Genomic DNA, 14,171 nt, shown 5'->3' with positions numbered 1-14,171 from the left:
TAATCCAGATTTGAAAAATAATGTCTGTGAGCAAACTAGACATATTTTTAGTGATTTTGAATGAAGACTTGGCAAAGCATCTAATTTGACCTTAACTTAAAAAGGGATCCATTAAGTTCCGTTAAGTGTAGAGTTCCATGCATTCACTTGAAAGGCTCAGGAATTTCAGAAAAGCATTTTATAAATGTGGTTTCATTTTTAATTTTTGAAATAAAATATGAAACCATCATTTTTCTAAGGCTTTATCTTCCATTACAAAATCCTTTCTTTTTGTGTAGGGTGTGTTAATGCATTTTTGAGTTCTTTGTAAAGCTCCTTAATAATGACTGCATGGGTACAAAGAACTGTCTTGACTGAATTCTCTCTCTTTTTAGTCAGGGTGGTTTAGATTTGTACTTAAGCTAATGAAATACATGTTTAGCATGCCAAAATATTACAAATCAAAAAGCAAATTATTATTTTTCATTAAATCATTCTGGAGTCAGTTTTGTAAAGCCACTTTCCCTTAATAGCTTGGTATACTTCCAGTCTACACAAACATATCACTCTCAGAGTGCCAGTCACGGAAACCATGCACTGCATTTGTCATGTAAAAACACCAACCCCTGGCAGAGTAATACACAAAGAAAAGTATTAGTGACTAATTTCACCATCATGCCAGAGACTGAAGGTACTAGGGAACAAAGCAGCAAGGAATGAAGCAAGGATACAAACCAGCCATCTAATTGCTGTAGTTTATTTGCTTTCAAGATGTGTTTGTTGTCACCTCCAAGGCATGAGGGAGACTTGCCCTTAGCCACAGCAGAGCATTCCTTGTGCCCTTGTGGAGCACGCAGTGAACCCTGTCCTGTCTCTGCAGATCGAGTACGAACACAGAGCCCCCGAGTGCCGCCTGGGGCTGAAGGAAGGTCGCCCATTCTCTGGGGTCACTGCCTGCCTCGACTTCTGTGCTCATGCTCACAGGGACTTGCACAATATGCAAAACGGGAGTACTCTGGTAAGTCTGGGATGTGTAGCAGCCTCCTCTCTCCAGCATTCAGCTCCTGGCTTTCATTCATTATCTCCTCTCTGTTTAAATTTATACTGCATAATGCAGATAAGTAGAAAAAAAAAAAAAAAAGACAGTAACTGAGCTAAGTTACTACCCCCTATACATTTTTCTTTCACATGAATGAGACTTACAGTGCATTAAAGAAAGGTTTAACACAGACCTGGTAGAAGAGAAATGGTGGAGACAATGGAAAGAAGGTCCCAGCAGCACTGAAATGCTGGCACAAAATGGGTCCTATTTATCCTCCTGAAATCCTTCTTTTTCTAACAACTTTGGATTATATCTTCTAATAAAATAAAAGTAGAAACAAATAACTTCTTTCTGAGAGAGAGTTTTGGAAAATTTGCATTTTATTCATGCTTTGGATGAGCAGAAAGTCTGCTAGTCCATGTACCCTTGACTCTCCTCAGTTCTGATTTCTGATAGGTACAGCAGAAGTTCTGTAGAAGATACTAGAAAAGCAAGCTGGTTTTGAATGTGTATTGGATTATTTCTGTAATAAAACAGTGGGGTCAAACATAGGAAAGAATACTCTTAAGGCTGTAATTAGAAGCAGCTCCCTAGATTCACAGTGCAGCTCTTATTATGACCAAAGAGAGTATCTACCTTTTTAACTCAAACTGAATTTTTCCTGGGTTTTCCTGAATGTTTCCAGGGTCTGACTTAACTCACAAGTTAATCACCCCTAATGTACATTTCCAGCTGAGCTTTCTTCCCAAAGCTGGGACAATTATTTTGCAGAACACATCCCTATCAGCACCTGTTTCCACAAAGATCCTCCCAATACCTGTTCTAGCTAGAACTAATACAACAGGCTCGCTGCAGTAACTCCCCTAAATCTTGTTATTAACACTACAGTTGCACTGTGAAGGGGGTGTGAAGTACAACACCAGTGTGCTATATTGCACACTCTCTCTAATAGGTAGCTACCTCATGTACTGTAGTGAAAGAATCTTCAGGTGAGTACCAAGTCCCAAATTCCGCTGCTTAAGCTCTCTAAGCAGTGGTACAATGGATCACAGAGTTTATTCCACATGAGATTTCTCCCTAACTCTACTGTTAATTTGAGCACAAGTAAAAAAAATAGATATCTATACACCTTCTGTTTCTTTTAACACTGTCCAACAAAGTAATGGAAGAAATTACATTTGCAGGCTTGTGGTGATATGCAAAAATTGCACAGAAACTTACAGTTTACAAAGAGATTGCCAGATGCCAGCGCTGACAGTGTCAGGGCACAATGCAGAGGTAGAGTTTCAGATCTCTAATACACTTTCCTAACAGGTTTGCACACTGACTAGAGAAGACAATCGTGAAATTGGCCAAACACCAGAAGATGAGCAGCTCCACGTGCTCCCACTATACAAAGTTTCTGATGTGGATGAATTTGGAAGCACTGAGGGCCAGGAGGAGAAGAAGAGGAATGGCAGCATCCAGGTCCTTACGTCCTTTCGACGAAAAGTACGGATGTTAGCAGAGCCCGTGAAGACCTGTCGGCAAAGGAAGCTGGAAGCAAAGAAAGCAGCTGCAGAAAAGCTTGCCTCCTTGGAGAATGGGTCTAGCAAAGCTGAGAGAGAGAAGTCTGCTGCAGCACGCAACAAGCAAGGCACCTCTGAAGCAGTGGGTCATGCAAAGCAGCTGGCAGGTAAACACAGGAATCTGAGTGGGGTCAGCAGTGGTAAGCATCCTACAAATCAGGGCCAGTTATAATCAGCCTCAAGAAAACCATTATTTTCAGCCCAAGAATGTAATGAAGTAAAAAGGCAAGAGATTTATTGAAAGCGAATATCAACATTATATAAATACTAGAGTGCCAAATGTGGTACAACTCCAGAGAAGAAAAAATAAAAAAAAAAAGTTGCAATGAGAAATCCTTTACTGTTGGATAATTAACACTTGTAGAAATCTAGAAACAAACTCTGCTTGCCATCCAGCATATTGTAAAGTTATGTTTAAAGGACTAGTAGAGCTAGAAGCCATGAAGAGAAGTTGTGGTGTTGCTGCCAAAGAATGACTTACACATCACTCAATGTCTGCCACTGTTACAGAGCACCTCCTGATTTCAGGAGATACAAGCATAACCTCTTTACCACTATTTATACCCTCTGCCTCAAGACCAAAAGCAAAGCAGGCTTTCCACAGTGGAGTAAGAGTTTATGGCAGTTCTCAGCAGCAGATTTGAGAGTCCTGAGCAAAGGAGTTATCAGACCTATTTTATTGTTGCAGCAGTTTTCGTAGAGAGGAAAAAAGTGATACATCTAGGGCCACCCAGAAGGTCACTGAAATACCTATGAATAGAAGTCAGCTGTCCCATGACCCAGGCAAGGGTTGTGACCATTAAATGATGCCATTGCACTTTAATGAATGTTATTTTTGCTCTCATGTCTTCAGTTAATCTCACTTATTACTGTGCTGCTCTGTCTACCAGTGAATGTTGGTTTTAACATACTGCTAGGGACATTTCCTGGAGTCAGTTCTATTCATGTAGATGAGAAGAATTATTTATTCTTGGGGAAAAGAAAGTCACTTTGTGCACGGCTGTTTGGGAGCACTTTGATGCTCCATTTCATGGGCTACTTAAAAGACGATTCAACTCTTTGGATTTTGTGCATGGGACTCTGAACAGACTGCACTGTCCTCTTTTCCCCACTGCCACTAGCATCTGATCTTGTTGGACACATGCCAAAAAGGAAGAGTAGCCTTAGTATTTATTCAGCTTCTTAAAGGATGGCGTTTGAGATATGAGAAAGGGAGCGTCTGTTAATGAATCTACTTTTCTTAGAAATTTCATATGAAGTATGTAATTTGTTGGGTGGTTGGTTGGTTTGGGGCCTTTTTTTAAAAAGTCTGTTTGTTGTGTGGTTGTTTGTTTTTTCCTTTTTACATCTACAGATATTTTACGTCTTTCAGGACCAGCCACACAACAACAGCCGCAGCAGCAGCAGCAACATCCACAGCGCTCTCTCCCTAACAACCCTCAATCAAATCCCATTAACTCTTACTCGGGTTCAGGTTCTGCAAATCTCTATGGAAGGTTGCCTAATCCAGCCAATGCTTATCCAAACTCTTCGTACACTTCAGATCCATATGGAGGGTCCAATCCCGTGAACCTCTATCCAACCTCATCACAGTCTGCGGGGTCTTATTTGAATTCTTCCAGTCCCATGAACCCTTATTCAGGATCTTTAAGTCAAAATAACCAATATCCCCCCTACCAATGCAATGGAAACATAGCTATGGACAACTGCCCCTCTTACTTGGGCTCCTACTCCTCCCAGCATCAGCACATGGACTTGTATAGTTGCCAGAGCCAAGACCATATGTCTAAACTAAGTCTACCACCCATTCAAACATTATACCAGCATAGGTTTGGGAATAACCAGAGTTTTGGTCCCAAGTACTTGAATTATGGAAACCAAAATATGCAGATAGACTCCTTCAGTAATTGCACCATAAGACCAAATTTACACCACGTAGGGTCATTTTCCCCTTACTCAACCCATGAGGCCAATGGCCATTTTATGGAGGTTGCCTCAAGGTTAAAATCTAATCTGAGTAATCCAAGCATGGATTATGCCTCCATGAGTAAAACAGGTGAACATCATCACATGCAACCCCCTCCACATTTATCACATGACTACCATTCTGCTCCAACTATGTTTAGTGGTCCCCCTAATTCACTGCATCTCCAAAATAAGGATAATGAAATTATTTCACACGCAGTTAATGGTTTGTCTAACATGCTTCCAGGTCAAAACCATGACAGGACTACTCCCCAGGGTGGTTTAGATAAAACTGACGTGCTGAATCCAGAAAAAGCAGAGGATCCCGATGAAGTCTGGTCAGATAGTGAGCAGAACTTTCTGGATCCAGAAATTGGAGGAGTGGCAGTTGCTCCATCTCATGGGTCAATTCTCATAGAGTGTGCAAAACGCGAGCTCCACGCAACGACTCCCTTAAAAAATCCCAACAGGAACCATCCCACCAGAATATCCCTTGTATTTTACCAGCACAAGAGCATGAATGAGCCAAAACATGGTCTGGCTCTGTGGGAGGCGAAGATGGCTGAGAAAGCAAGAGAGAAAGAAGAGGAATGCGAGAAGTACGGCCCAGACTACGTGCCTCAGAAATCCTATGGCAAAAAAGCCAAGCGGGAGCCCGTGGAGCCCCACGAGCCCTCTGAGCCAACGTACCTGCGCTTCATCAAGTCCCTGGCACAAAGGACACTGTCGGTCACCACGGACTCCACCGTCACCACATCTCCATATGCCTTTACACGGGTTACAGGGCCTTACAACCGATACATCTGACACCTTGGCTGGTTACCTCATTTGAAAAAATACCTTGTCGCTAGGGTAGTGGTGCTTTAGGTTTCGTGGAAGGCAAGGGTGGAGAAGAAAACAGTGTTTTTACAGAGCTCATCGGTGGAAAAAGCCTCGGCACACCAGCAAAAAGAGGTAAATCTCACTAGAGCACTTGTTTTCCACTGATTTTTAAGTGGTCACAGATGGCACGTAGGAAACAGACCAAAGCATCCTATGCAAAAAAAAAAAAAAAAAAAAAAAAATTACAAACAGAAGAAGAAAATAAAAGGAAAGAAAAACAGAGAGAACAAAACAAAAAAGTGTTTCACAATTTACATTGGAAAACACTGGCTCTATTACTGAAAGAGATAATCTGCAAATGGATTTTTTTTTTCTTACAGTTTTTCACATCTGTGGCCACTTTTAATGTCATCAAGTTTGCATAGTCATGGAACAGGAGCAAAAACAACCCTAAAAATAATACTGTAGTATTACAACTGCAGGAATCTTAAAATAACATCTGGTGCTGAATCTATGATGTACTGAAATACTGGAATTATGGCTTTTTAACATGCAGTTTTTACTGTAATCTTAATAGTATTTTGATTTTATTTAACAAAGTAGATAAGACAAATAGACAGCAAAACACTGAATTTGTTTGAATATTCTAAAACCATGGTGCTATCCAAGAGAATGGTGTCTTTATTTTATCAGTGAAACAGTTAATGCCTTTATAACAAAATGTCAATGATGTAGTCAAATGTTCTTCAGCAACAGGGAGGACCTTTTCGTTCATGTATGTATTGAAGTTACCTGGTGTTAAAATAAGCTTACTTTTTAACATATGGGAATTACAAAGACCTCTGGATTTTGCTCATCCAGTCAAGTCCTAGAAAAGGACAATAAAATAGAGAGATATTTTTTTTTAAATAGTGTTTCAAAAGCACTTTGTCTACCTAAGCTTGGCAACTTGAACAATGCTAAGGTACTAAGACATTAAAAAAAAAAGAAGAGTTTACTTTGATTTTAAAAATGCAAAGATAATTTTTTTAAACTAAAAAAGCTTTTAAATACTTTTGGTTTAGCCATGCATCAGCTAGTGGGCTACATATCCATTTTTAATACAGTCAGTTATGGTAAAAATGGGGCTTACTGGATATAAGGGAATACTTTAGTACACAAAACACATTTTTTTCTGGTGCTCATCTCACACAGCTATACTGTAAACTGTTTTCTACAATTATTATGACAAGTTCATTGCTCAAATATGTACAGTTTTAAGGAAAGAATTTTATATTAACCACAGGTAATAATTAGCAGCATGCAACAGACTACACCTAGTTAGCTTGGGCTTCTGCTGTTTCTAGAGATCTGTGTGCTCCCACTATGGAATGGCAGAACTGCTTTTGTGTTGATAATTATGTACATTGTGGTGCAAGTCATTTCTCGGTGCAAGTGGCCTCTTTTCCAGAAAGACTGAGCAGACCGATGCCTACACAAGATGAATGAAACAGGGTTAGTTCTGTGTGATTCCGTTGATTCATAGAAAAAAAAATAGGCAGCTGGCTTGCTGTGGTGGTTTTAAATCATTAATTTCTATTAAAAAAATTTAAAAAGCAGGAGAGTTGTATAGTAAATTAAATTGTAAACAAAACTTTTTTTAACGCAATGCTTTAGTATTTTAGTACTGTAAAAATATTAAATCTATATATATTTGGGTTTTGAGCTGAATTCACATCATGGTGCTACTCAGCCTGCTACAAATATATCATAATGTGAGCTAAAAATACATTAAAAGGTTTGAGTGATGTTCCTACTTGTCATATACCTCAACACTAGTTTGGCAATAGGATATTGAACTGAGTGTGAAAGTTTATATATTGTATACCATCTTTTTCCCCCAACAGCCTTTGAAAAAAACAAACAAACAAAAAAAACCTAAACAAAAAACTCTCAATACTTGACATTTTAGCAAGTATAACTTGAACTTCAACTTTTTTTTTTTTTTGGTTCTAAAAATTCAGGGATATTTCAGCTCATGTTCTCCTATGCCAACGTGTCACCTGTGTGTATGTAAAGCTGTTGTAGGTTAAATATATTATTCTTGGGTTTTTTGTTTTGTTTTGTTTCTTTTTTCAGGGATTTAATGTTTTTCTTTTGAATCCCTTTTCTTATTTTTCTTGTATATGTATTGTGTAACTAAAACTAATTTTGTAAATTTGTTAGCTCTTTTTATTGTAACAGAAGTGTTTAAGAGATTTAGAATGTTTTGACTGTTTCAAATTATTAAACAAAAAGAAAGTAGAATGCACTGAGCTGATTAAAGGGAAAAATGTAAGGCAGGGGTTTGGCAAGTGACTGTTTGCTAGAGTTGTTCAAGTCACTCTCTAAACAAGGCTTCTTGGATACTGTAATTAATAAAATAAAATATAAAAAGGTACAGTCAGTACAAGGGCTTCCCTAAACATGCAAACCTCCATGTCCCAGCTATATCTTGTGCAATATACTGTAAGATTATGTTTGGTCAAAAAAAAATTCTATACAACAGAATCACAACCTAACTCAAGTAAATCAAAGGAGGCCTTTGGGTTTAATGGTCAAATATTTATTACAGCAATTTTGGGTTTTCTCAGTCTGTGACTTTATCCACTCATTGAAACAAAAGTTTTGCCTTTTTGGGAAAAAAAAAGATGGTTCTATGTCAGATTAAGTAAATCATTATATATCTTCATCTTTTGGTGATTTTTTTTTAATCCTATCTAATTCATGTAATCCATAGTAGATGTTTGGTTAATATGCCATGCACCGTCATTTGCCAAACTGCTGGCAGCAGGAGCAGGAAGCTTAGTTGGAGAATCAGTTTTGTATTGTAAATACCTGAGCTGCAATTTTTGGTGTACAGGACCCTGCCTCAGTTGGAACGAATGACAAAGCAGACAGAGTTGCTTGTATAGGATTATCAGGTCGATTATAGCCATACTTGAAGATGCTTCTGAGAGTTGTCAACTTTACTTGAATGAATTTTTCATCTTGATTGACGCACAGCAGTATGAAGTTCACTTCTAAAGCTAGTGGTTAACTTGTGTAGGAAACTTTAGCAGTTTGACACTAAGGTAATGAACTTCTGTGTGCATTTTCTATGCTTATGTTCTACTTTTTTTTTTTTACTTTAGTTTCATTCATTTTCATGAGATGTTTGGTATGTCTATAAAAAGAATCCAAGGATGGTTATAAATACTGTAAGTATTGTAATGTAATGCAGGTTATTTGAAAGCTGTTTATTATTATATCATTCCTGATAACGCTGAGATGTGGGTGTTTTTAATAAAATTTATATTTATTTAATGCACTCTAAGTCTGTCTTGCAGAAACTTGTCTTTCCTTGTCATTTTTGCCAGCTAACAACAAAGCAGGCATAACGCTCAAACAAAGTGTATCACTAGGGACTTCAAAACAGGAAACCTAGACATCACATTTTTTCCTAGTTCTGCTTTGACTCTTACTTCTAACAGGCTGGGACACAGGCTGCTGAGGCCAGGCTACTGCTCCATAAAATCTGTGTTTACAGGGAAGGAGGGAGGCATTTTTATGGGCAGGAAGAGACAGCAGAGCTTCACTGCAGTTTTTCCATTGGTGTTTGTGTACACAAATGAATATGGCATATTCACTGTGCCAGTGCCTTCACTGCTCAAGTAACAGCCACAAATGCACACCTAGCAGAGGCAGGACAAGGGGGAGACTCTAAGCATTCGTTTGTTTGGGGTATTCAGCTGTACCTGGCTAAGCATTTTTCTACTTTATTTCAAATCACTCTCAAATGGTGGGAGGCTCCAACAAATAGTATTGTTCCAGGGGAGGACTAGATTGGATGTTAGGAAAAATTTTGTCACCAAGAGAGTTGTAAGATTGGAAAAGGTTGTCAGGGAAGTGGTGGAGTCACCATCCCTGGAGCTACTCAAAAGACTGCACATGTGGCACCTGGGGATAGGGTTTAGTGGTGGACTTGGCAGCATAGGTTTACAGCTGGACTTAAAGACCTTAAGCGACTTTTCCAACCTAAATTATTCTGTGACCAAGAAAACCTCAAAATCATTAAAGCCAAACCCCTCAGGTATAATCTAAATCACTCACAATCTAGAAAAAAGCAGAAGCAGTAAGAAAGTGTGTCTGAATCAATACCAGGACATACATTCTTAGAGGCATCAGACAAAACCTTGTTCTCCTGGACCCTTTGTTTAACTTCAGGGGATATCAAGACTGAATTCTGAAACAGCCTGTTCTGTGGGAGAAGACAGAAATTGCTCTCACCACAGTTGCAAAATGTTTCTGTGACAATAACAAGAATTCTCAAGGTTCCTTTTTTGAGAGCCTGAGTTTGTTATCAGCACTGGTCCCCCCATCTGTTGGGTTTTTGTGGTTGAGACGACCCTCAAGGTATTAGAAAGTCTTTTTTTCCCAGCCTCACAACTGAAGAAGTTGAGATTTGTCAGTTCTGCTTTTCAAGGTTGTTTATTTTTTTCTTATCTATTCCATTCTTTCTCTGACCTGCTGAGATCTGTCCAGTGGGTCGGATTGTGGCACAATGACTGCCTTTGTGGTGGTGTTAACTTTTTATACTACAAACTGTGTGTACTTTATTTACAATAATTTTCCAATACCTATCACTTATGTTAGACAGTCTGTCTCTACTTTAAACCAATCAAAAAGTGTCACCATCCCAGCAGAAGATGGAGGACAAGAAGAAGGACAGGACACGCCCAGATTCCTCCATCTTGCTTCTAGAACCCTCATTCTAAAACTCCAAAATTCTACTTTTTCACCCTGTGACAAATTAACTATCATTTTACTCAAACTCTTGTGGTTTGTAAATCTTAACACAACGTTGGTAATTGTTTCCATGGACTAAAATCGAAGGCACAGGTGTTTTTGATTCCATGCCAAGGTCCCTGAGCCCCTTGCCAGGGTCTCGAATCACCCAGAGCAGCCAGAGGAATGTCCTGGGTCCCGACACCCATCCATCAACTCTACAGACCTTGGAAATCCCCCTGCTACGCACATTCAGAGCAGTCAGTGTCTTGGGAACAGTGAGTTAACACTCCACAGTCTGTAATGTTCCCCCCAGCTCTCAGAGTATTCCCAGATGGGAATGTCTCGAGGCAGGCTAGCACCCTGCAGCCGCCAAGTGCTGCCCTTTCCTGTGCACAGGTGCATGTTCCTGCATCAGCCAGCTGAACAGATGGATGCACTGGCTTTAACAGAGCTCTCTCAGTCCTTTAGCCCTCCTTGGCAAAGAATTCTGCCATTAATGAACATCCCCACTTGTGTCTTTCAGCATAATTTCTTCAGTGTACTTTTAGAGATCTCATTCCAGAGGTGCTAACATCATACAATGTGCTCATAGCCAAGACCCAGAGAAGTCAAACCAGACCTTCCCAGGACACATCTGCCAGGAACACAGGCTCTTCCTGAGATGGGCAGTTTGCTGCTGTGCCTCAGGGGGCCATGACCACTCACTGTCACCACCCAAACCACTGGCTGCAGCCACCATACAGTGGTTACAACTGGGAATGCCCAACTGAGCATCCAAATAACTTCTGCCTCACCTTTTGTCTTCACTTCCCTATCTGTTCTGTCATTTCTCACCTTTTGACTCTCACAGAGAGGACAATACAGCTTTTTTATGGGAATGACAGGAAAGCCTGTAGTGAGAAGCCAAACGAGGGTGAACAAACCCCAAGCAAAAATTAGGAGCAGCAGGTAATGATGCTCTTATGGAAAAGAGCAGCCAAAACACATGGAGAAGTATCCAACACAAAAAGGATGTGAGGAAAAGCACAACAGATTTCTCTTGGAGAAGCAAAACAACTTAAAGAAGACAGGGATTAAGTTGTGGGCAATGGTAGTTTTACTATATGCACATTTTCAATACACTTTCAAATAGGAGATGTCTTAGAAAAGCTCAAATCTTTTCACTCAAGTAAAGCTCCAAGCAGAGGAACAAGACCTTGGATTTAAACACGAACCCTGTGGTTTACACTGTCTGCAAAACAGAGCCTATAAAAATGCACATTCTCTTGCCTTTAGGCTGTTCCTAAGAGCAAGTCCCTGTCAGCAGAGCTCTCTGTTACTTCTACGTTTGTGTGACAAATGCCACCCCAAACCTGCAAAGGTTTGTTGGTAATCCAGCAGCACTGATACTAAAATTGGCACATATCTCAGCAGCAAATTAATACTCCGCTATTTGACACAGTAAAATTTCTTTTTCCTGAAAAAGATGTTCTGTCAAGTTCCTGCTACAGTTGACTCTGTTTACCTAATGCAGACAAAACTAATCGTTTTGAGGCACATTTTGTCTCAGAGGACTGACATTTCCACCCCCACCAACCCATGAGCCACAATGACTGCTCTCCATGCATCACTCTGAGACACTCTGCTTTCCAACTATGTTTATACATTAAGCAAGTCTATTTACTTTGACCTGTAAATTATTCCCTAGTTAGTTTAATTAGGGAAAATATTGTGCTAGGAGAGATTCTTTCAGAATTGGGGAGATAAGTCAGCTCTACGTTTTATTCATCTCACCTCTAACCAGCAAAGGGAATATCAGTCATTAGCACAGAAAGTGCTGCTGATTTAAAGAAACAAAAAATGCTCATTTTGAGAGGGAAGAAAAATCTTACACTGGGGGCAGGAACATGAGAAAGAAGGAAGAGATGTGTTGAAGATCTACTGCTGTCCTTTCTGATGGGAGAACACTGAAGCTGCTTACTTGACTTGGATGTTGCAACATGGGGGCACTTAAGTCCCAGACAAACATCACTGCCACTGCAGCAGAGTGGGGGCCAGGGGCCCCTGAAGGAGGGATCCCCAGATGCTAGGCCATGGAGAAGGGAATTACATACTTCCCATAAAATGCTGTAAAAAACATCTCCAAGGCTTTTCTGGTTAGAAATCTCTTTACTGTTGACTTCAAAAGGTCTCCTTCCTTGCAAGTTTGTGAGAAGAACCACCATTCTTTCTCCCCCCAAACTATTTTGCCATTAGTTCAGGTGCTTGGAATACTCACATTCTTGGCACTCAGGTCCTCCATGTCTGGACAGATTCAGATTATCATCATTCTAAAAGGCTTGAAGTACTCTGGGGTGCACACAAGCCCATCCCACATCACAAAGAAATACTTCCCACCGTTCTATGAAGGACTGAGGGAAGCCTGCTGTCCTACTTCATTTTAACATGGGGTTTAATCCTCAGTGTAAAAACCAGTGCCACCCTCTTGTTTCATGCTCCCAGCAGAAGCCGAACATCACTGCTGGAGGCAGCCACAGGAAGGTTTGAAGGGATATTTTCTTTTACAACCCAGCCAAGCCAATCTATGTTAACCCACTCAAGATTTGCTTCAACTACCACACTAAATACTTTGTCTTCATAGTATTTTACACAAGGAAAGCCATCCCAGGGTAGGGACATTTCCTCCTAACGTCATGGCAACACAGCTGTACACTCCTAAATCACAGCAGAAAAGCCAGCCTGGCAGGAACAGCTTGCGATTGTGGTTCAGTTTCCTTTTAGTTTCCACTGCATTAGCAATTGGAGCCTCATTGCATTTTCAGGCGTAATCATCTTCCTCTTATTTTTCTGCTCCCATTGTGATTATTTGTAAAAATGACAGCACCATTATCTTCTTGTATGTAAGGCTTCATACAGACCACTTTGGTAAAGAGATTTAACTGGAGGGAATGGCCTAAAGTGCAGTCTGCTCTGAAAAGGGCCGGGTAAAGTGGCATCCTGGGGCTCCCAGTCTGCATTTCAATTATTGTTGTAGGCCAATGAGCCTGATTTGGAAAGGGGGGGTGCCATTTCCCCCTTTCCCCTCCATCTATCACTCCCCAGACAGATGTACCAGATCTCCTCTGACTGGCCCTTCTCCCCACCTGTGTAGTCCTGGCTCTGTTGACATTTGTACAGGCACAAAGCTGGTCAGATGGCAGCAATCCAGTTATAATTAATGGGAGCAAATGGTTTGCTATAAACAGAGGAAGGGTTGGCATGGGGGAAGGTGACAGATGTCAAGCAAAGGGAAAACATCTATTAGCTGTTCCATCCTCCACTGCCACCCCATTGCATTTGTTTTGCATGACAGCCCTTCAGTTGAGGCCCTGGTTTAAAACATCCCGACTCCAAATATTGGGTCTGTATTTGAACATTTGCAGTATTTACACAGCCCTCCTAAGCCAGCACACTGGAAGGGACTGTATAAGGCAGAATTTTAAAACTTTAGGCTTGCCTGTTTTCAGGAATTTATACAGTCTTATAATCAGTAACCCTTGCAAATCTCGCCTCTCTTTGTCTCTTCTGTGAACGCTCTCCATACCAGAAGCAAGCAAAGGCTTTTTGTCAGAAGGCTGAAGTTTGCAGGCAGTTATTCTCCCAGCTCTTAAGATGAAAATGATTGGTCATTTGCACAACAGAATTCCAGTATCTCTGGTGCAGGATGCAACCAAGAGCAGCCTGTTTCCACCTTGACCCAGCTCCTGCAGAAGCCTTGGGCAAGCTGCAGAAACTCCTCAACTGAGCTGCTCCAGGGAACACAGGGAGCAAGTCCATGGCACAGTGCACGTGTGTCACAGAGGACACTCTGGGCTCCTTTTGTCCACAGTGCCAGGCAAGAAACACTAGCACAGAGGAAAGTCACCTGTACTAAGACAATGCTGCTGTGAGGGGATGCCAGGTGATACCAGCCAAACCAAAGCAGTACAGGGAGAAGGGGGGAGGAGTCTGACAGTTCCTGAAGCACTCAAATTGCCAGGCAGAAATCC

The 14,171-nt window shown here is 40.7% G+C and overlaps 1 protein-coding gene across 2 annotated transcripts in view; it reads left to right on the top strand.

The window, feature by feature from the left end:
- The window catches only part of TET2 (tet methylcytosine dioxygenase 2), a 71,823-nt gene extending 63,119 nt beyond the window's left edge, over positions 1-8,704 (top strand). The window contains exons 8-10 of one of the 2 annotated variants that reach the window (XM_074541080.1): positions 860-997; positions 2,336-2,696; positions 3,962-8,704. In XM_074541080.1, the coding sequence (XP_074397181.1) occupies positions 860-997; positions 2,336-2,696; positions 3,962-5,361 (1,899 nt within the window). In that variant the 3' untranslated portion in view covers positions 5,362-8,704. Of the gene's footprint in view, positions 1-859; positions 998-2,335; positions 2,697-3,943 lie in introns of both variants that reach the window. The other variant, XM_074541079.1, reaches the window with a different exon arrangement.
- The last annotated feature ends 5,467 nt before the right edge of the window (positions 8,705-14,171 follow it).

This window comes from Zonotrichia albicollis, chromosome 5, assembly GCF_047830755.1.
Source record: "Zonotrichia albicollis isolate bZonAlb1 chromosome 5, bZonAlb1.hap1, whole genome shotgun sequence".
In the NCBI taxonomy this organism is placed as follows: Eukaryota; Metazoa; Chordata; class Aves; order Passeriformes; family Passerellidae; genus Zonotrichia; species Zonotrichia albicollis.
This window is presented reverse-complemented; position numbering and strand designations above follow the sequence as displayed.